Genomic DNA, 23,191 nt, shown 5'->3' on the forward strand with positions numbered 1-23,191 from the left:
GACATTCAGTGGTTAATTCCAGACTCGCAAATCCAACCTGTCAAAGCCTGGACCCCACTGGCACTCCAGATCAACTGAACCAAATCAGCTTACTCATTAGAAGCGTGCGATGGCCGAACAAAATCAGACACTCCGGGAAAACAAAGATTCAATAGACCAGGTCAGGATCCCTGCTGGATTATATTTTAGTGGAAACTAGACTTTGGCAAAGGGTTCATGATTTCTCTGTGACAATGAGGCAGAATAGTTACCATAATGTCTTGATCCTAGAACTGAAGCTTGCGAACTGGTACCTTGGAAATCCTAAACATATTCCCATAACTCAGAATAGTGGATTAACACTTGCAAATAATAGAAGGAAAATTAGGTGGGGGCAATTCCAACAGTCACCACACAAGTTGGCTACAGTCTACCAGGCTGTAATCCCAATCCCAAAGCTATCCTGGCTGATGAGGGATGAAAGCCCGAAACAGATCCTACGATGCTTGTTTCCAGTCCAGGGAGGACCTGGCCTGGCAGTTTGGGCTGGACTGTTCCCATTGGGCGCAGGGTCAAGACTGATTTTCATATGGCTGGGTCCAAACTGGAATGGCATGGTGTGCAAAAAAACTATGGATTTAGGCCCAGATCTCTGTAGTGGGGTGAATGTATGACATTGTTCTGCATTCTATCCATCAATTGTTCTTTTTGCATTTGTCACCCTAAGTGGGACGGGTATGCCCAGACGTGGGTCCCGTGCTCTCCATGCCACTGGAGTCAAGCTATCCTGGCTGATGAGGGCTGAAAGCCCGAAACCGGTCCTAAGATGCTTGTATCCAGTCCAGGGAGGACCTGCCCTGGCAGTTCAGGCTGGACTGTTCCCATTGTGCGCAGGGTCAAGACTGATTTGCATATGGCTGGGTCCAAACTGGAATGGCATGGTGAGCAATAAAACGATGGATTTAGGCCCAGATCTCTGTACTGGGGTGAATGTATGATATTGTTCTGCATTCTGTCCATCAACTTTTCTTTTTGCTTAAGTTTATTTAGTGACTTTTGTGGTTCACCCTGACAAGGGTTACTGTTGTTGCTTGCGTAGGGCTTCCACCCCTCTCACGCAATAACCCAATTTGTTACAGTTCTGAATCTGTCATAGGGGTCACTGGACATATGTCCTGTAATGGATGGGATACACTCTGCACGTGGCACAGTTTTGTTGGGGTTATAACAGAACTCACTATAGCCTAGCGATCATTTGTCACTTTTACGACTTGGTTAAATTTATAATATTTATTGCAGAAGACAAAACCTTATGAGCACCTTTGCATGTCAGCATATGCATAGGTAGGTCTCCTGGTAGAAGGGAAATACTCTATTTTTAATTCTCATGTTGCTGATGATTTTATTACTGTTAGGGTTAATATTACATGTTTGGGTTAGTGTTGGGTGGAATGTGATCATGCCCTGGCATAATTTGTATGTTAATGTGGGTGGGAGGTGGCAAAGTAGGAGTTGCTAAAGTTGTTGTTCGCAGGCACAGCACAAGCCTGTGACATTATGGCACATATTACACTTAAGTCATTTAGGATTCCTTGCAGGTCTGAACATATGGTTACTGAAGGTGATGTGGTATTACTGTATAAGGATGTCCACTAGGCTTACGCAATTGCTTTCTTGAATTAGAGGCCTAAATAAACCCTGCAAAATACATCAGATGTTGATGCATATCTTGATAGATATGATGTTGAGGTCGCTTTGTTGTGGAAAACACATCTCGCCACCTGCATCTCAGGTGGCACTGGCACGAAGAGGTGCCACTCACTGTTTCACTTCCTCATATGCCTCGAACTCCAGGAAAGTGAGTATACTTATCAAATACTGCACTCCCTCTAGTCCATATACACAGTGGCGAATGATCAGGGATCAGGGTAGACGCAGTATCTGGGATTCTAGTGGAGGTGAAATACTCTGCTCAACACATTTGATGCAAATATCAATGGCACAGACTTCTTCAGAGCAGTTTGATGCAAAATATTGACACTATCATCTCAGCCTTTATTGCTGGGCGGTTACTTCAATACCGCACTGAACCTATCCCTCAACAGATCTTACTTAACGGCTAGACGTGACAAAGTGGCAGCCTCAATAATCAATGATTTGATAGCCAAACGTGGATTGGTGGACATATGGAGGATCAGATATGCAGAGGAGTGAGAGGGTACCTTTACGTCATCACTGTATGCTTCCTAGTCACTTCTGAACTATCACATGTCCTCTTGGAATGTTGACTCTTGGGCACAGACGATACAACAATTACTGAAAACACTGTCAGACCACTCACCTGTAATGTTGAGTCTCCAGCTCCCAAGCTGACACCATGCACCATTTACATGTAGACTGCAGGTCAGTGCATTCACCAATGTAGAGTTAAGCAGGGAAATAAAAGAATAAATCTAATAATATTTTAGAAACAAGAAAGGCTCTGTAGACAGCATGAGTATCCCATGGGAAGCCCTAAAATACATTATAAAAGGCATTTGAATAGCAAAAAAAAAAGTAGTATTCTAAAGATCCTCAGAATACATATGCACATTGGAATATGAAATTCAGGATCTAGAGTTACAATATGAGGCAGAGGCAGTATCTTCAACATTAGCTGAAATCCACTCCAGGCTTTCATTCTATATTCTACTCGGGTACTCTGCAAAGTACATAGTAGACAAACTCTATACAAATGTGACCAATGTTGTAATGAGTATGTGCTTACTGTTTTTTTGTATGGGTTTGTTAATGATACATATGTAGAATGGTGATTTGTCTACTGAGTTCAGCTGAGGTATTGAGATCTATTGTGACATCAGTTACTAGATGACCCCTATAAGACTTTTCATATGATGTGGCAGGCATAACATGATTTCAAGGCTGGTCCACCATTCTTTTGGTTCTGAAAGCATGAAATGCTGAAAAGACATAGAGCCCGATTCACATATGGCTGAGATACCCGCCACCCCCTCTCAACACAATCCCCAAGAATTGGGAAACCGGAAACAGTTCTTGAACTTTTGGAAGGCGGGAAGGGAGTTACCCTTCCCGGCCGTATTTATTAAAATATGAAACAAAATAAAAACATTAAAATAACAGTTTCATATTATGTACAATTTCATTTCCACATTACGATGTTTGGCTAACCTTAACAGATCTCTAATACAAAGGTTCTCCTAGCCGAACTAACATCCTACAAAACATTTGACTTGAAATTGTACATCCTAACGTTAAGGGCCAACGGCAAGGTCGTAACCGGTGTCAGATCCCTAAACCAGAAATACCCCCCTCACTTGTGAGAGGAGCGACCGCACAGAGGCGTACCTCAAGTGCATCTACCAATTTCCCTTTGTACTTGACGGGGGCCCCAATGAACTCGACGCCATTTAACGGTCGTTCGAGGACTCGTGTGAGGTGTCTAAAAGGTAGCGTAAACCCCCTCCCGCACCCCACACAACTTACCCATCTGCCGTCGCAGATGTCCTGGCCCCGGGAAATTCCCCAGGAGGGGCCGTAGCCCCTCCTATCCAGGAAGGGGCCTTGACCACCTTTCCTTTCCTTCCGGCGGCCTCTCCTTAGACGGGACCGCCTCCCCGTTGAGGGGCCAATTGGCCACCTCCCCCGAGCGCTCCCATCCGTAATGAGTGACGCCCCCTCATAGGGATCTTCCAATTACTGCTCACCGATCATGACCTTACCGCCCGACCAAAATAAATACGACAATTCTACCTAACTTACTAAGATTACAAAGCAAACATAACTTATTACCAAGCGTAAATACTGATCAATCCTCGTTCAAAATTACTTTATTTGCAAAACATACTGAAAATAACCATTCTTTATTGCATCTTAAAAATTTCACGACAATCATCACAACCTGTAAGAAAAACAGAGAAAAACAAAAGAGATACTATATCAAAACTGTATTCACAACGACTCGCTGTCCTCAGGGGCTGGTGGGTGGGTCAAAATTGGCTCTTCGTTCCGTCTCGAGCTCACGTGCAGCGGGGAGGTGCAGCTTCAGAGCACAGGAACAAGAGGATGCTTTCTTGGCTTCCGCTCCTTTTATCCGTCTTCAGGCCGGGCGTAAACCCGCCCCCGCCTGCCTCCGAGGGCGTGGCCGGCCGCGTCAGTGTCTAGGACAGCCCATTCTAGGGCGGGAAAAAGGCGCGCCCCGGCTACGCCGCTTCGGGCATACCAGCCGAGACTCGCCTCCCGCCCAAGATGGCTTCCCGGGGGGATCGTGGTACTCCACCATACGTTCGGGGGGACCGAATGGTCGCCCCTTTCCATATGGCTGAGATACCCGCCACCCCCTCTCAACACAATCCCCAAGAATTGGGAAACCGGAAACAGTTCTTGAACTTTTGGAAGGTGGGAAGGGAGTTACCCTTCCCGGCCGTATTTATTAAAATATGAAACAAAATAAAAACATTAAAATAACAGTTTCATATTATGTACAATTTCATTTCCACATTACGATGTTTGGCTAACCTTAACAGATCTCTAATACAAAGGTTCTCCTAGCCGAACTAACATCCTACAAAACATTTGACTTGAAATTGTACATCCTAACGTTAAGGGCCAACGGCAAGGTCGTAACCGGTGTCAGATCCCTAAACCAGAAATACCCCCCTCACTTGTGAGAGGAGCGACCGCATAGAGGCGTACCTCAAGTGCATCTACCAATTTCCCTTTGTACTTGACGGGGGCCCCAATGAACTCGACGCCATTTAACGGTCGTTCGAGGACTCGTGTGAGGTGTCTAAAAGGTAGCGTAAACCCCCTCCCGCACCCCACACAACTTACCCATCTGCCGTCGCAGATGTCCTGGCCCCGGGAAATTCCCCAGGAGGGGCCGTAGCCCCTCCTATCCAGGAAGGGGCCTTAACCACCTTTCCTTTCCTTCCGGCGGCCTCTCCTTAGACGGGACCGCCTCCCCGTTGAGGGGCCAATTGGCCACCTCCCCCGAGCGCTCCCATCCGTAATGGGTGACGCCCCCTCATAGGGATCTTCCAATTACTGCTCACCGATCATGACCTTACCGCCACAGGCCGGATAGTTGACCGGCTATCCGGACCCCCCACAAAACTCCTACCTAAAGGTCATGCTGTAAACTCCTTAACCAGGCTACGAAGTCTCCTATGAGTAACTCATTCCCCACCCGGGACAAATGAACCCCGTCCCCCAAATACATACTGTCCCCTTTGATACAACCATGCGAAACAGAATGTAGTGTACTTGAACGAAACAATCTACTCACTTTGTTATTTATTTTCTTTACTGAATGATTCAGAGCAGTAACCGAAATAGCCCCCCGCCACACTTTCCGTGGGATCATATGGGACCATGCAATTGTGCACCCTGGAACTCTTCTTGCCAACCAACTTACTGTGGAAAGCATTGCCTCAAGAAGAAGTCGTCTACCAGTGGCCACCAGATCGTTACCCCCAAGATGGACTATGATTATAGACGGCGGTGACCTTGTCCGCTCTAACAAACCCTCAAAAAAGAATTGAAACTGGTCAATACAGAGCCCGCCCTTTCCGTAGAAGGACACCCTGTACCCGTATTCCCCAGCCACGTGAATCATATCACCTGCTTTGAATACGTCCGCGGCACGCCTCACATATGAGTGGCCCACGACCCACACCTCCTTATTCGCAGACGGTGATTTCTGACCGCTGGTCCCCAGGAGTCGGGTCGACTGTACAGTCCGCCCGCTTCGTAAGCTTGCGTAACTGAAAATCAAACAGAAACAAGAAGCGTGAGTATATCATTACAGCTTCACAACATGTGCAACTGCACATACCTTTTATAACAGTTCGAGGACCAACGCCCCACACGTTTTACTTGTTCCACACTCAGACCCCTGGCTGTAGTCTTAGTAGCAGCCCCTATCCGAAAGGAATGGGTCCCGAACTCGCCGGGGTTCAAGCCCGCGGCCGAAATCGACATCGCAAGCACCCTCTGGAACTGAAACCTCGTCAGTGGGGTGGCGTCAGCGTGTCTCAAGAAGGTCCCCCCCCATGCTGCAACCCTCTGTGCCAAATATTCCTCTACGCATACCACAGGGCACATGGAAGACCCGGGGATCCTCTGAATGATTACGCAGTCCCCGATTGCTCCTTGATCGGATTTGGACCTAACAAATGAGACCGTCATCGTCTCCCCCCTGACCTGAATGTGCTCCCGGCACAATCCCCCCATCGTATCCCGCTTGTTCTTTGCCACTAATTCGCTTACCCGCATAGCCCCATGGAATGCTAGTGCAAATGCGGCTCGGAACAACACTGCTTCATACTGGGATGAACACGTTGCCGGGAGCACAGACAATAACCGGGTCAGCCTGTCCAAACCTATCGGGTGCCTCTCATCTACTCTGCGACCCTCAAGGCGTTGCCACCCACGTAGCGCTTTCTGCACAACGAAAGACGCTGTCGGGTCCTGGATCCCATGAGCCTTTGCCATAAAGGAAATGGCGGCCCGATGCCTCTGGGCCGTAGCTACTGATTTGCCTGCCTGATGTAAAGAGAGCAGAAATTTCACTACAAACTCTTCCTGACCCCAAAGCTCCCCCCTAGCAGTACCCAAAAAGGCCCAATAGGAACGGAACGCCCCTTCATATGCCTTCCTCGTCCTGGGTGCTAAACTCTCTCCCACGAGGTTTTGTAGTTCGGAGCACCGAGAGACCAGAGAGCTTCGGGAAAGGGTGCCGCCACCGGGTCCGCTGTGGGCAGAAAACCCCAGAAGGCCTGCATACGGAAACGAGAAAGCGCATCAGCCGCTTGGTTCATCACCCCCGGCACATGTCTTGCCCTAAACAGTACATTCAGTTGCATGCATAACAACACAATTTCCTTGAGCAGTCTCAGAATCAATATGCATCGTGCTGCCTGACTATTGATACACTCAACCACGGTCATGTTATCAGACCAGAACACCACAGAGTGATCACGGAAACCCCCGGGCCACGTTTTCAGGGCCACCAAAATAGGAAAAAGTTCGAGAAAAGCAATGTTACTCGTCAACCCGCACTCATGCCACCATGACGGCCATTTTTGAGCCGACCATTGTGTACCAAATATGGCACCAAAACCTATACTCCCCGCCGAATCTGTCCAAAGCCCCAGCTCCTCGGAGGACACCGCTGGTTTGTTCCAGACAATTCGACCATTGAAATCCGCCAGAAATGCCAACCAAATGCGCATGTCCTGGCGAACCTCTGCCGAGAGTCTCGTGCGGTGATGTCCTTCCTTCAGGCCGACCATGGCTTGTGCAATCGAGCGGGAAAAGGGGCGCGCCATTGGTATCACTCTTAGGGCAAAATTCAACTGACCCACCACCTGTTGCAATTGATGCAGGTTTACTTTTGTTGCACGAATACATGTCTCAAGGGATAACCTGAATTTCAACACTTTTTCCTTGGGTAATCGAAAACAACCTTCTACCGAGTCGAGCTCGATCCCCAGAAACTCGATCAAGGTCGAGGGACCCACAGTCTTACCTGGCGCCAATGGCACACCAAATCGATTCATTAAGACACAAAATTCATGTAAAGCCTGTTCACACTCAGGATCCCCGGCTGCCCCCAAAAACAGAAAGTCATCGAGATAGTGCATAACATGTTGAAAACCTGTCTTCCTTGTGAATACCCACTGCAGAAAACAACTGAACTTCTCGAAATAGGCACATGAAATCGAGCACCCCATTGGCATACATCTATCCATGTAATAGCGACCCTGAAACATGAAACCAAGAAGACGCTGATCGTCTGGGTGTACCGGGAGCAACCGGAACGCTGACTCGATGTCTGATTTTGCCATCAGCGCCCCGGGCCCCAGGCGATTCAACATGGCTACGGCCTCATCGAAAGATGCGTACCCCACTGAACACACTTCCGGGTCTATCGCGTCATTCACGGAAAGACCACGTGGGGCTGACAAGTTATGTATCAGCCGAAACTCACCCGGGTCCTTCTTGGGGACCACCCCTAGAGGGGAACAAACAAAGTTAGCAACCGGTGGCAAATCGAATGGACCGGCGACACGACCTCGAGTCACCTCCTTCCCAATCTTTACCTGTACCACCGCCGCGTGCTGCAAGACCGACAGTTGATTCTTACAGTTTGCTACACCCTGAAAATCCCCCACTGGGATGCGGAAACCATATGAGAACCCGTTTCGCAACACCCCAGCGGAAGCATGATCCGGGTATTCGTTGAGCCAAGGAATCATTGCCATGGTATCAATCGGGGTAGGTAAAGGCGCCCCTCGGACTATATCAGACCTGTTTGGTGCCTCCCTTACCACCGTTATCACCCGTTTTGGCTCTGCACAAGGACTCAGGATGGGATGGCTGCCCACACCCCCCACACTCATGTCTGAATTTGCATGACCCCTGGGGCCTCGTACATTTCCCTCTGTTAAAATTCCAACAGATCCCCCTTTTCCCTGTGTTGCCACTCGGCTTCGAGTGGTACTCGTTACCTGCACCCGTCCGAAAGGGTGTCCCAGAGTTTTGGCGGGAAGATTCCCCTCCGTTGCTCCCTACCAATGGTACCTTCAACATTCCTGTACTCTCCATTTTTTGCCATGACACGGAGTCGTAACAATCCCAAGTCAACAATGGGTCGTGTTCCTTAGCTTTTCTAAAAAGATTGTCATAGCAGAACCACTGATTGCCCCCATATGCTACAGAATACTCCATAATACGTGACTGATAAATAGGTAACTCGGTCAGCAACTCGGGCCTGCGCTCGCCCATGATGGAGGTAAATATGCCCCACGCTCTGCCCCAAGTACCAATGTTCTCGTCAACCTTAAAGGCGGCCATTTTTGCGCGCCAAACACTCGGATGCATGAGCTCCTTTTGGCTCTTCACATGCTCTATCTCGTAATGGTCGGTAAGCAATGAAAACATGTTTACATACTTATCCGCCCAAATCAATTCCTTAATTTCTAGTGGAACATGCTGGGCAATCTTCTCCCTTCGAGAAGGTACAGACCCCTCCCCCGCAATCGGCAATGGCCGCTTACCTGAAGTAGACCCTGCACTTGCCGCCGAACTTGGGCCTGCTGCACCTTCAGCCGCCGGAACCTGTGGGGGAACAGAAGATGGCGCCTTCGCAGCCTCCCTAGATTCCCGCAGTTGCCTCATTACTGCCCGGGCGTCGTCAGCCGTGGCGCCCTCGCTATCTTTTCCCAACCACGCTGCCAATTGTGCCGCTAACTCGGGGAGCATATCCTCCCTGTTCACGGGGGTGACCACCACAGGGATTGGATTCCCCTCTTTCGGCACCGGGATTGGCTCCTCACGTGGGGTATCGGGAACCGGGGTGTCCCCCCCAAGTGCCCCCCTTCTGGGCCTCTTGCTTCTTCCACCGGGGACTGCTCCCTGCAAAGGCCGTTTCGGTCCTCCCTCCCCGTCCTTAGCCTCCACCTTTTTCTTCAAATCGGCTATCTCCTTCATGAGCATGCGGAGCATCTGCTCGGTACCGACCCGCTTTCCGACTTTCTTGGGCATTCTCAGACGGGATATCTGTAAGACAAAAGAAAGATTACAACGCTCAAAATTGGCTCTTCGTTCCGTCTCGAGCTCACGTGCAGCGGGGAGGTGCAGCTTCAGAGCACAGGAACAAGAGGATGCTTTCTTGGCTTCCGCTCCTTTTATCCGTCTTCAGGGCGGGCGTAAACCCGCCCCCGCCTGCCTCCGAGGGCGTGGCCGGCCGCGTCAGTGTCTAGGACAGCCCATTCTAGGGCGGGAAAAAGGCGCGCCCCGGCTACGCCGCTTCGGGCATACCAGCCGAGACTCGCCTCCCGCCCAAGATGGCTTCCCGGGGGGATCGTGGTACTCCACCATACGTTCGGGGGGACCGAATGGTCGCCCCTTTCCAAAAGTAATCTGAGACAAAATCCTAACTTTACAACTTTTGATATTCACACAAGGTATTTAGTAGTAGTAAAGGCAGGAATCCTAACTTTACTACTACTAAATGCCTTTTGTGAATACCAAAAGTCGTAAAGTTAGGATATTGTTTTAGATTACTTATGTGAATCGGGCCCATAGTGATGAATCTAGTGCGTTTTAACCCACCAGTCAACTGTTGTCGTTAATAAGATGTTGTTAAGTGCCATAGACTGTACAAAGCACAACAGGATATCAATCATGGGTTTGAAGACTGAAAAAAACATGGTCAAATTTTCATGCTCCATTATACAAAGAGGCACTACATTTTGAACAAACTACTGCCAGGTCAATAGTATGACCACATCTCAAGTTACAGAGAACTGTTGTGGGAGAAGAAATTGCCATTTCAGTGGTAATCTTACTGAGAGTGAATGAGATAAGTAACATCTCTTTTATCATCTTCAGAGAATGCAACAAACAGAACCTCCATGGACTTTAAAGGGTGTGGTATCTATTTTATATCCCATGCTCTTCACTTTGTTAAAGAAGGTAGAACTGCAACCCGTGTCCAGGGGCAAATGGAATGTCCTCAGAGTCTTACATCTGCTCTCAGTGTAATCTTAGTTGTATACAGGTATATGTTCGGAGGGTGGTTGTTCCCCCAGTCTCCACAGTACACTGTTGGAGCCGTGCATCAGAGAACTTTAAACAAGAACCATATCTTAAAAGGATCCAAGTGTCAGTGGAAACCACAGAAATGGACAAACAGAGCCACTGACTGACACAGGGTGAAGGGTGGAGTCTAATGAAACTCAAACCAAGCTAATTAAGCTCCTCCATTATTGATTTCCTGCAGGTGGCCCATCAAGATGATATATTTAACAAGAGAAAAAGCCACTGACAGGTCAAGCAAGATCAGGGCCATGGTACTGTGTTGCGAATTTTACCTTGGAAACCAAAAGAAAACAGAAGCCACAGCGTAATCTCTTTTCACCTTAATAGTACCATGAAAAAAATATTTTACAAAAAATGATGTGAATTACATTTACATTTTTGAATGTCTGTTTTACAGTAGCAATATTATCGAAGGTTAATATCACTCTCAAGTAATTATTGACTGGGGAGTTACTCTACGAGTTACGAGTAGACAGTATCATTTCTCTTGAATAAAATGCCCTGTAATGATTCTGTTTTTGGTGTACTCTGTATAAATTGTAAATAATAATATGTTTTTGCACTCTTCTCCATTTTAGCGTGTGCACAGCAAGCTCCATATTGTTCTGGCTACTAGTCCAGCAGGACTGACATTCCGACAGCATTGCCGCAACCATCCTGCTATGGTTAACTGCTGTACCATTGACTGGTATGACAAGTGGCCTGAAGAAGCTCTACTGAACGTGGCACACAGTTATTTCAGCCAGGAGGACTTTGTTGATGATAATCAGGTAGGCTACTGTTTCTGCATTTGTTGCACTGCCTTAATTCTGTCACTTCATCTCCAATGTATGATGCAACATATTTTTATTTTAACATCCTGTAGCGAAATAGGTCTTGGATGACTTGAGCTACGTCATGATCTTGGGCTTTATAAAGAAGGCACATTTGCATAAAATGAATATACACAGAAATAATTTACATAATTAGTGGTAACCATTAGACTCTGACTTTAATTCGCAAAAATTATGACCTAGATTGGGGACTGCTGCTCTGCCGGTTGCAAAGACAGGGATGGTGGCTTACAAGGGACATGAGACTAAAAGCAGCCCAATTCCCTTCAAGAACATTAGGCTGTTTTTACAGAAAAAAAGTTTCTGTCACCATGATTCTTCTCCTTTACCAATCAGTTACCAACCGAGTTGGTTTACAACCAGGATTACGGTCAGGAACATTTGGTTTATAAGTTTCAGATTCGGTTGGTAACCCCAAAACACCACTCTTCCAAATACCAATTGGTAACCATTTGTAAACACATTTCGTGCCAAGGGTACTTTGCTCACTGAATTAAAGGATGTCTGTTGACCCAGTGGACATCTCTTGCATTGGCAGAAACCGCTGTTATGGTGGTCAGTGCATTGAAAGTTTGACGGAAAGCTCAGTGAACAGGATGGGGCCGTACTGCAAATCTTCAATATCTTTTTTTATTATCAAAAGCAAAATCCTAAAGCAGATTTTCATTTTGAAAATAAACATAACCAATGACCAGGGCTGGACTGACTACCGGGCAATTTGGAATGCTGCTGAGCTGGGGGCTGATTTCACTGCGGTGGGGACTAATTTCGTTCATGGAGCCCTGCGTGTGCTTCGAAATAATTAAAGTAAAACGAATTTCGATTAGCACACGCAGGTCTCCATGAACAAAATCAGCCCCCAGGTCAGACGCATTCCAAACTGCCCGGTAGCCAGTCCGGCCCTGCCAATGACCCCCTTGACATGGAAGATGTCTCTCCTAGCATGGGGGTAATTTACATATTAGTGCCGCAATCCATATTAGCTAGTAGTCGGCGTTATGTCTCGTGGCCAAATGTTTTGTCCAAACAAAAACTGCTGACCCAGATGTACAAGTCGCTCATTACCTTCCTGTTGAACTGTTTAAGTGAAGCATTATTCCCAATTCTAAATATACCTCGTTTGTTATTTAGATAGCTATAAAGATGTGGTTCTTAAGAAACCTGCCTTGGGCAAGGAGGTAAAATGGTACGACCGCGCCTTCAGACAGACTTTGGGGGCGATTTACTAAGATTTTGCGCATTGTTTATGTCACAAAAGTGACGCAAATAAGCGAAATTTTTTTTCTCCATAAATTTACTTTCCAGCGCTGAACTTGTTGAGCGCTAGAAATAACGGAAAAGTAATGCGAAGCAGCCTATAGCGCTACTTCGCATTACTTTGCTCCATGTGGGAGTGCCAAGGGTGGTGCCTCGGCGTTCCCATGCAACCACCCATGGTTTCTCGCACTAAACTCAATTAACCATATACAGTAGATTGGGTTTAGCTTAAGAAAAACTGTGCCCTTTTAAACTAGTCTCAAGAAAGGGGAAATGCTTTCATTTCTCCTTCCTTTTCCGGATTTGCATGTGTGCTGCAGTGAGCAGCACACCAACAAAGTGGGGAAAGCTTTCCTTCGTGTCAAGGCATAGTATTATGTACAGGAAGGGTATCCTTCCTGTACAAAACCTATGCTGGACTCACACACACACCCTAGCGCTATTGCGCTAAGCTGAGTTGGTGGTGCACAGGATCTGTAATCAGCGCCGGCGCAAGGGGAAAGGGAGGAGAAAGACATATCTTTGAAAATATGCCACCCTCCTGTTCCCTCCCTATCACGGGCAATGCAATGCAGCCTTGCAGGGGCTGCACTGCGCTGCATGGAAATTTGGTAAATCTAAACCTAAGTGTTCCTTGAGGGCAGCTATTCTAAGTTCTAAGTGGGTACAGGACTCTAATAACCAAAGCTAGACACCTTTACAAAGCTTCTTTAAATCTAACAAAAAAGAATTGGGAAGAACAAAATTTGGAAAGATACGTGGTATGCTGTTAAAACAAATGACAATCGGTCCTTTTGGCATACAGTAGCCCAATCTAGAACAGAAAAAGTGAAAGTCTACTATCATATCATCATATTTCCGATGAAAAATGGGTGTCCCATTTCTCTGATGTCTTTGAGGCAAAAGATCACAATAATTTGTGGCTGAGCAGCAACCAGGCAACTATTCTAGATACATCCCATTCGTGATGCTATAGAGGCTGCTGACCCAGTTGTTTTCAGCCTGGAGAATTCAGCTAGAGCTATTGCCTCATTAAAATTTGCCAAGGCACCTGGCCCGGATGAAATCCCAGGAGATCTATACAAATCAGAGTCCCAGATCGGACAGTTTATTTAAATTTACTTTTGAAAGCCATAGCAGTAGGGGGTGAAATCCCGGACTCATGGAGAGGAGCTGAGATTATCACAATATATAAAAAAGGTGATGCATGTGCCCCCTTAAACTACAGACCAATCAGTGTAATAGATAATGCACAGACGATCTTTGCTAAACAAGTTCTTAAGAAACTGTCAGACTGGGTGGATTCTAATATTATTATGTCTGCCCTGTCTGATAAGTACCTCTGACCAAATTTTTTGATTTGTCACATTGTATTGTACATACGTCTTATAACGTCACCAAAAGTTTTAAGTGGCATTTATAGATCTTAGAGATGCTTTTGATCTTATCCCACACTCTAACTTGTGGCATGTTTTATCAATTTTTGGAGTTCCTGGGAATCTGATTCACCTTATGTCTCAATTCCTTAAAAACAATTTTACCTCAGATTTGCTGAGTAATTGAATTCATTTCTATTCAGTGAGGTGTGCGCCAACGATGTGTTCTTGCTCCCACGCTATTCACCTTTTATATGAATGACATAGTAGACATATTGGTGAACTGTAGAAATTATTCTGCTACCCAGAGCAACAAAAAGGTACCTTTTCTTTTATTCGCAGATAATTCCCTCATTATTTCCAAGACACCCATAGGACTCCAGCTCCTGGTTGATAAATTCTCAGGTTTTTGTATGTCTAGGGGCTTGGAGCTCAATGTTAATAAGACCAAATATATGGTGCTTGAGAAGGGAGTGGCTAAATACTCATCCAAGTAGGTGGAGAAGCCTTAGAGAGGGTGCAGAGTTTTGATTACCTGAGGGTAAAAGTAATGGAGAATTTTAAGTGGCTAGGACAACCTAGCAAATGCTCATTATTAATCGATCATAGGTCAAATGCCATCATCAGATTGCGTAGGCAAATGAGCTCAGGTTTGGTCTCACCGGCCCTTGAAGTTTATCTTGCTAAGGTCCAAGGTGCTGTACTTTATGGTGCTGAGAACTGGGGTTGCACTGATGCTTCTTTATATCCACTGCTGAAAACAAATACGCGAGGCAGTTGATTTCTATTCCAACCAGTTTGCATCCTATTCCCCTATACTTTCACTTAGGAATAAAAAGAATTGCATATCTGGCCTCTCTTAGACCGCTCGTTTATTGGGTCAGTTTATGGCTTACACCTGAGTTAAGTGAGTACAGAGACTCCCTTGTAGATTTTCTAACTGAAGCAGGCACCAAGTCAGTGCCGTGGGTAAAATTTGTTTCTGAATGGATGAGTAGGCTGGGACTACTATGGGCGTACCTGTTGGTTATTTGCAAAGTGGACCGTAATGTCCAGAAATCCTGCTATTGGTCATACATCCAGGAGAGTTATGCTAACAATAAGTCAAATGGTTCCTTAACTAATATGTTTTTAGATATAAAACCCCTTCTATGTTTTGAGGAATTCTCAGATTCTGTTTCTCCAGTTTTTGTGAAAAGCATGTATACCTGTTTTTGCTTTGGCATTCCCCCTTTGAGATATTTTACTATTAAATGGAATAAAGACTTTGACCTTCGACCTACAAAGCGAAATAGAGATACATATACTGTTTTTCTCTCCAGGGTATCTTGGGTCATGCCGGAAATGCCTCGGCCCATTATGTCAGAACTTGAGTTTGACCAAATACCTAATAACTTATAGAATTCCATGTTTGCACCACTTGTATATGTTAATTATGTAATGTCAATTAAATGTATATCGCACGCGGATACTCGAAAGTGTCCTGCACGTACCTGAGGGAGGTCAGAGTCTAGTATTGAGCGAAGAAGTGTGTTTTCAGATTCTTTTGAAAGGTCCGCAGGTCCTGAGTATTCCGTAGGCTGAGAGGAAGGGTGCTCCAAGACTCAGCTGCCTTCCAGGCAAAGAGCTGCCTCCAAGCTTCTTTTATTTAAAACGCGGACACTGAGCAAGACGTTGAGACATCGATCGCAGATACCACATGGGGCATAGAAAGAAACCCGTTTTTGTAAGTAGCTTGGAACAAGACAATGAAGAGCACGGTGATCCATAACTAAGACTTTAAATAGGACCCAAAGTGCCAACGGAAGCCAGTGTAAAGAGCGTAAGTGTCAACTCACGATCATACTAGAAGGAATCTCAAGAAGAAGTCTGGCTGCTGCATTTTGGACCATGTGGAGTTTTTGTAACAGATGGCCTGGAATGCCCACCAGTAAAGCATTGGCATAGTCTAATCGGGACAGAATAAGTGTGCAGAACACAGTTTCTTTTGCCGCCCTTGGCAGAAGAGGAAGAAATTTCCTTAGAGTTTTCAGAATGCCAAAACAAGTCCCCACAAGTTTCCTTGATATGCGTGGAGAAAGACAGGTTATCCTCGAACCACCCCCCCCCCCCCCAGATTTTTGGTGGGCTTGCCTGTAGAAGTTGGTAGGGGAAACTCGGGCGGCCAGAGAGTTTCCTTAAAATTCGGAGGGAACTTCCCAAATTGGAGGGTCTCTGGCTTCTCCTTGTTGCACTTCAATTGCGCCCCGGCTAGCCATTTAAAAATAGAAGACAGACCGTGTTGGGCAGAGGAGATCAAGTCCCCACTCCTATCCCAGGTAAGAAGAAGCTGAGTGTCAACAGCATAGGCCATGACCTAAGCCCCAAGACCCTCTGGCAAATGCTCCAGGGGAGTTACATAAATATTAAAGAGAAGGGGGCTAAGGGAGGACCCCTGGGGGACACCGGTAGTCACGGGCTGGGAAGCAGAAGAAAATGGTGGGAGCCATATCTGCTGGACCCCCCCTTCCAGGAAGGACCTGCGCCAACCCCAGGAAGTGCCTGACACCCCAATCTCAGCCAAACATGAGAGAAGGAGAGCGTGCGGAACCGTATCGAATGCCACCGAGAGGTCAAGCAAAATTAATGCAGCCCTCCCGCCAGCGGCCAAACACTCACAAATTGCCTCTGAGACCTCCACAAGGGCAGACTCTTTACTATGATAGGCCCTAAACCCAGACTGAGCTGAGTGCAACAGGCCCTCCCTCTCCACAAACTCAGTGAGCTGTTTGTTCACCACCTTCTCACACACTTTGGCCAAGCCAGGCAAGAGAGAGGTGGCGCGATAATTCACTGGGATCAGTGGATCAAGGGACAGCTTTTTTAAGAGTGGCAGAATCTTGGCCTCCTTGCAGGCCACTGGGACACAAAGTTCCTGGAGGGACAGATTGATAATGCCATTCACTTCGGGATTAATGGTCTCTGCAACGGCTGCCAACAATCTGTCCGGACACGGGTCGGAAGGCGAGCCCAACTTCAGGCCTTTAAGAATTTTCCATTATATAGGAATGGATTTGAAGTATTATTGATTTTATTGTGTGAATGAACTACCTGTTGTTTTAAACTGTATTTGTAATGTTATATGTTTGTTATTATATTGGGTATGCATACTTTGATGGTACATGGATACCAAATAAAGTAGTACTACTACTCTAGGGCTGTTCATTAGTTGTGGGTAACCATTAAGGGCCCCGGGACACACAAAGGCTACTGGGTGTCAATTCTGTCAACTTGAGACTTTTGCCTCTGAGGTCTCTGGGCCTGACCTACTGATTGGCCCAAAATAGAGCACTAAATACACAATGTTAGCAGTTGATCCCCTGCATAGCAATAGTTTTTACTCCCCAGTGAACATCAGAAATCATTTGTCTCCTGGAATCAGGTCCCATATTTCACAGTCACTTTGTGCTTGTCTATAAGTTACCCTGATGTACCATTCGATCTTTGGCCCGTGGGCCAGGGTCTACTTAGGTAGTTGATGGCAATTCTCCCTCATAGAAAAAGCCCTACCCACACAGTAAAAGTTCACATTTCTTATAAAAGTATTTGAATATTGGTTAAATGTGTAACTCTTTGATGGAAGGTCCCACTATGACCAGTACTATGAACATGGCCCATGACTGTCAGATGTGTCCACCAGCCATCCCCTCCACGTGCACTCCTTACACCTCTAGATAGAGAAATCTTCCAAGTGCTGCCTTTGAGGAGGTCTTGTTGGTTCAATAACCCACCATGAAACTGATCAAATAAATCATCTTAGTTATCAAAGTTTGAATCAAATGGGAAGCGTTATGGGATTCCAATAGGGGACTAAAGTTGTAACTATGTGGCCCCATGCACCTACTTTGAGTGACAATGAAGGTGCGCTGACTTACAAAGGAGCTGATCTGACCATGCTTATTGTCATGATGGGAGCTCCATCATAGTTACTTGGGTTTGTCCTGCGCCGCAAGAGCGGTGACAGCTTGTTATGGGATTGCAATTTGTTCTTCACATCTCCAATCAGGGCAACGTACCATGAGATAATGGGTAACTCTGCTGGCCCTGCAGTAGCAGGATGCAACAGCAGTTAGCTCACTCAGCTTCAGGCAGAACACTGGTCCCCTGACATTGCACTCAGTGCTCCATGGGTATTTTTTAATATTTCATGCACCGCTCCGTCACTTCTTAAGGCAGCTGAGTTATGGGTCACTTTCCTAGGCAGCTCTTCAAGCTGCCTATAAAAGCAACAATACTTCAGTTTCCTCAGTGATAACTCCTTAGCCTGAAGCCTCCCGCAAGCATCCTCCCATACACTTCAGGAAGGATTGTTTGAGGACTTTCACGTCTGTTTCTAACCTGAGAAGGTGTCCAGCTGCCAAAGACATCCACTCTGGATGTCATAAATCTTCCTAAATTCAATGACAGCAGTCCATGTGTGTTAGATTTGGGGGTTTCTAGTTGGCAGAGGTAGGTATCTTCGACCAAATAGGGACCCTTGCGTCTAGTCAGGGTAAGTGTCATGTTTCCCGGTGCTTGCCGTTCCCCGCCATCCCCTCTAAACACACACAGAATTACCAGGATACTCACTTCCGGGCGGAAGTTGAGTCCCGGTCTAGTCTTTGGCAGCTGACCTTAGTCTACAGAAGCACTTCCGGGGGAAACGCTTAAACATCGCGTTTCCTGCCGGCTCCGTGCTTCGAATTCTTTCTGGATTCTCCTGAGACGCGATTGGTATTCCCGGAGCTGAGACGCGTCAGGAATCAGCTGTTCTACTCCGTGCTGGAGCGCTGTTTGTTTGCTTTCCTCGCCGCGCTGGAGCGCGAGTTAAGGTATTGAACTTGTCCCCGACCTGTGAACCCTTGCCGCTCAGGAGCCCTTGTTGTTTGTTCTATGTGTACTCGCGCAGGAGAGCTTGCTTGGTTTCCTTTGGTTTCGCCACACTGGAGCGCTATCCAGGGCAGTTCGTTTTCTGCCTACACTAACCCTTGCCGCACAGGAGCGCTGTACAGGGGTTTAGGGTCTTTGCACAGGAGTGCTTTACTTTTGGGTTTTTCCTCACAATTGTTTTGTTTCCCCATTACGCGGGAGCGCTGCTTTGGGGTATAGCTCCACAGAGCTGGAGCATTGCTCATAGCTTACGTTTGCCTTCCAGGGATGCCACATTTTTAGTTGTGACTAAGTATAGGTTCGTGCAATACGCGCAGGAGCGCTTTGCCTTTTGGTTTGACATTTGATGATTGCACATTGCGCAGGAGCGCTTTTTCTTTGGTTTTGCTTGGGTAACTTGCGCAGGAGCACCTCACCTTGGCTATCCTTTTTTGGAGCTTTAATGACTTCTGGGTACCATAGTCTACAGAAGCACTGGTGAGTTCCCAGAGGGAAAACTATTTATGTGTGTGTTTTAGGGGTTGCTCTGAAAGCGGGAGGTGTGGTTCTTTTCTGATCTGGTTCTTTCCTGGTTTCAGTTGGCACCAAGATACCCCGCAAGCTCCACACCCACACCAAGCCTCTACATCCTTTTCTGGCTCCCTTCCCTGCGTCCATCTCATCCCTGCTGGGTCCTACATTCCACAAGGGTCAGGTGGGTACAGGGGCGGGTGCTCTTGTTGTCTCTGCGGAATTGCTTCACAAGCAGAGGTAAGTCTTGTGGGGCACCTGACAGAATTCGAAGCCCACGATAACTATTCCGCCCAGACGACATGGGCGACCCGGAGGTTATCTTGCAAGACATAGCAGTCATGCTGGCTGCCATGTATTTTATTTATTTTATTTATTTTTTACACTTATAGAGCGCACTGATACCAGTAGCCAGAGAACCTCAGTTTTAGCCATGACATGACAGCCCTACAGGGCCAAATGGCAGCCGGGGTCACCAGTCCTTGGGGAACCACCCCTAGCCCCAGAGTCAGACAAGAAGGTCTGTTGAGACAGCCTACGTTTACCTTTGGGGGGTCCTCCGCTGCCACCAACCAGGACACATCCATACAAGTCGTCACCCCCCATCCTGTACAGCTGGCACCACCCGAACGCTTCTACGGTGACAGCACCAAGTACGGAATATTCATCCATCAATGCCACCTGCATTTCATGGCCAGAACCATGGCCTTTCCAGATGATGCATCCAAGGTCGCATACATTCTATCATACATGTGCGGGGACGCCGCTCAGTGGTCCATTGCATTGGTAGAAAACGACGATCCCATGCTCAACCTCCTGCCGACATTTAAGGAAGTCATGCGGCGTATGTTCGCTCGTCACACCTTTGTGCAAGCCGCAGACAATGAGTTGCTCAACCTAAAACAAGGCAACCAAGACCTGCTTCATTACATCACCATGTTCAGCAGGCTTGTTATCGAGGCACATTGGCCTGAGGATAAGAAGGTATCAGTGTTCTATCGGGGATTGCTTGATGACCTGAAGGATCTCATATCACAGTTACCCAATCCGCCTAACGAAATAGGTCCTTTCATCGACTTGGTGGGGAAAATGAACTTCCGACTACAGGAAAGAAGGACCGAGAAGGGAAAAGGCAGTGACAACCGTTTCTTGTCCTTTGGAGACAAGGGCGCCGAAAAGGCCAAAGAAGAATCCGCTCCCCAGGGCGAGGCTCCTGAACCCATGCAGATCGTGGCATAAGAGGTCCCTTGACCATTCAAGAAAGAGAAAAAAGGAGGAAGCAGAACTAGTGCCTGTACTGTGGTAAAAGCGGACACTTCGTAAGGGAATGTCCGGTGAAACCAACTAAACCTCGGGGCAGAAGGCCTTTTGCGTTGCCCATCACCAAAGGCGACAAGACGGGAAACGAGACAACCCAGTAGACAAGGGGATCCGTCCTCTGGGTTCTTCGTATTGCACCTCAGCGATCCCTGCAGTATTCGACGGCAGTCACCACGTAGGCGTGGAAGTGTCCTTACAGAATCAGGCGGGCAGAACTTGGCTGGTAACCGCTATGTTGGATTCCGGTGCGGCAGGCATCATTATTGATACAGTTTTTTCACGTGCCTCGGGCATGGACACAGTGTCAAAAGCACAACCAGAAACAGTCAAGGCTGTTGATGGAACGGACTTGACTTCCGGCCCTATCAGGCATCGAACCGAGAACATGACTTTGACCTTTGCAAACCACCACGCCAAGTCCATCAGCTTTGACGTCATCGACGCCCCTCAATTCAAGGTTATATTGGGTTTGCCGTGGTTGGTGAAGCACAATCCCCGCATTGATTGGGTGTCCAGAATCATACACCTGGATTCGGAACACTGCTGTAGGACCTGTTATGCGAAGGACGACCTACTAGGTCCTCGCTCCATACAAGCACGCTCGCTGCCATTACAAGGCATGGGGATGGTTTCCCAAGCAGCCATACAGGAGGAATATCAGGACGTAGCGGAAGTGTTCGACAAGAAGGGAGCCAACACTCTGCCACCACATCGGTCATTCGACTTCCGAATAGACCTGATCCCCGGCTCCACGTTGCCATGCAGCAGAATTTATTCCCTCACGGAGAAGGAGAACATCCACCATCGATCCTATCTGGACGAGTATCTGGACAACGGGTTTATTCGTCATTCCAGGTCTCCGGTTTCCTCTCCTCTTTTCTTTGTGTCGAAGAAGGAAGTTGATCTGAGGACCTGTATAGACTTTAGATCGATGAACGCCATCACCATGAAGAACCGGTACCCACTACCGTTGATCTACAACCTCCTGGATAAGGTAAAAAACGCCTCCATTTACACAAAGCTCGACCAGCGGGGTGCTTACCATCTAGTCCGAAAGGGTGACGAATGGAAGACCGCCTTTCGGACGAAATTCGGTCTGTTCGAATACCAGGTCATGCTTTTCGGACTCTGTAACGCCCCCGCAGCGTTCCAATTCTTTATCGACGAGGTGTTGAGGGACTACATAGATGTCTTCTGTATTGTCTACATAGACGATATCTTGATATATTCACAGACCATCGCAGAATACGTGCAGCACGTGCGTGCCGTCCTCCAACAGCTGGGAAGACACCGTTTGTACGTGAAACTGGAGAAGAGCGTTTTTCACGTCACCTCTGTTGAGTTCCTGGGGCACATCCTCACTCCGGCAGGCATCCAAATGGACAACAAGAAAGCAGATGCCATCTTGTCTTGGCCTACCCCGGAGTCCGTAAAAGGGGTCCAAAGGTTCCTAGGTTTTTCCAACTACTACCGTCGATTTATTACAGGCTTCTCCGAGATGGTGGCTCCTATTGCACGCTTGTTGCGCAAAGGGGTGCGTTTTGGTTGGGATCAGAAAGCAGACAACACCTTCCAAGAACTAAAAAGGCGTTTTACCATAGCCCCAGTTCTGGTGCATCCTGATACCGAGCAGCCCTTCATAGTGTAGGCAGGCGCCTCTAAGGACGCCATAGGGGGAGTGTTATCACAAAGAAGCACCAGCACAGGACAGCTGCATCCAGTGGCCTTTTACTCCAAGAAACTCCAACCTGCTGAATGCAACTACCCCCTGTCTGACCGGGAGCTCCTAGCAATCAAGACAGCATTCGAGGAATGGTGCCACTTCCTGAAAGACGCCAAACACACAGTAACCATCTTCACAGACCACAGGAACCTCCAGTTTCTACGTTCAGCACGTGCCCTCACAGCCCGACAGCTTCGATGGACCCTATTCTTCAATGGGTACATCTTTGTGATCACGTTCCGACCCGGGAAAGAAAACGCCAAAGCGGATGCCCTTTTGCGGTTAGACGAATCCGACGAGGATGCCGAAAACGCCGAGCCTGTTTCGATAATATCGGAGAAACACTTCCAGGGCGTTGTAGCATCCGCGGACTTCATGACCCAGGTGAAAAAAGACACGAAGCAGTCTGAACCAGTTGTCCTGGCAGAGGGACACGAAATGTGACTTGTGTGAACGGGTTGCTGTTCAGAGGAGAATGGATGTACCTGCCTGGGGTGCCTTGTCAGAAAAGAGCAAATCGCATGTGCCAAGATCATGTACTCTCCGGCCACCCTGGCTATCACAAGACGCTCGATCTCGTACAGAGACAGTTTTGGTGGCCAACAATGGTGACCAACACAAGAAACCATGTGACAAACTGTGCCGTTTGTCTGCTAGGC

At 47.4% G+C, this 23,191-nt stretch overlaps 1 protein-coding gene across 1 annotated transcript in view; it reads left to right on the forward strand.

Moving 5' to 3' along the window:
- DNAH14 (dynein axonemal heavy chain 14) overlaps positions 1-23,191 on the forward strand; it is a 1,270,113-nt gene that overhangs the window by 854,252 nt on the left and 392,670 nt on the right. The window contains exon 57 of the mRNA XM_086926153.1: positions 11,184-11,375. Coding sequence (XP_086782279.1) covers positions 11,184-11,375 — 192 coding nt within the window. The remainder of the gene's footprint in view (positions 1-11,183; positions 11,376-23,191) is intronic.

This window comes from Lissotriton vulgaris, chromosome 6, assembly GCF_964263255.1.
Source record: "Lissotriton vulgaris chromosome 6, aLisVul1.2, whole genome shotgun sequence".
NCBI classification, from domain to species: Eukaryota; Metazoa; Chordata; class Amphibia; order Caudata; family Salamandridae; genus Lissotriton; species Lissotriton vulgaris.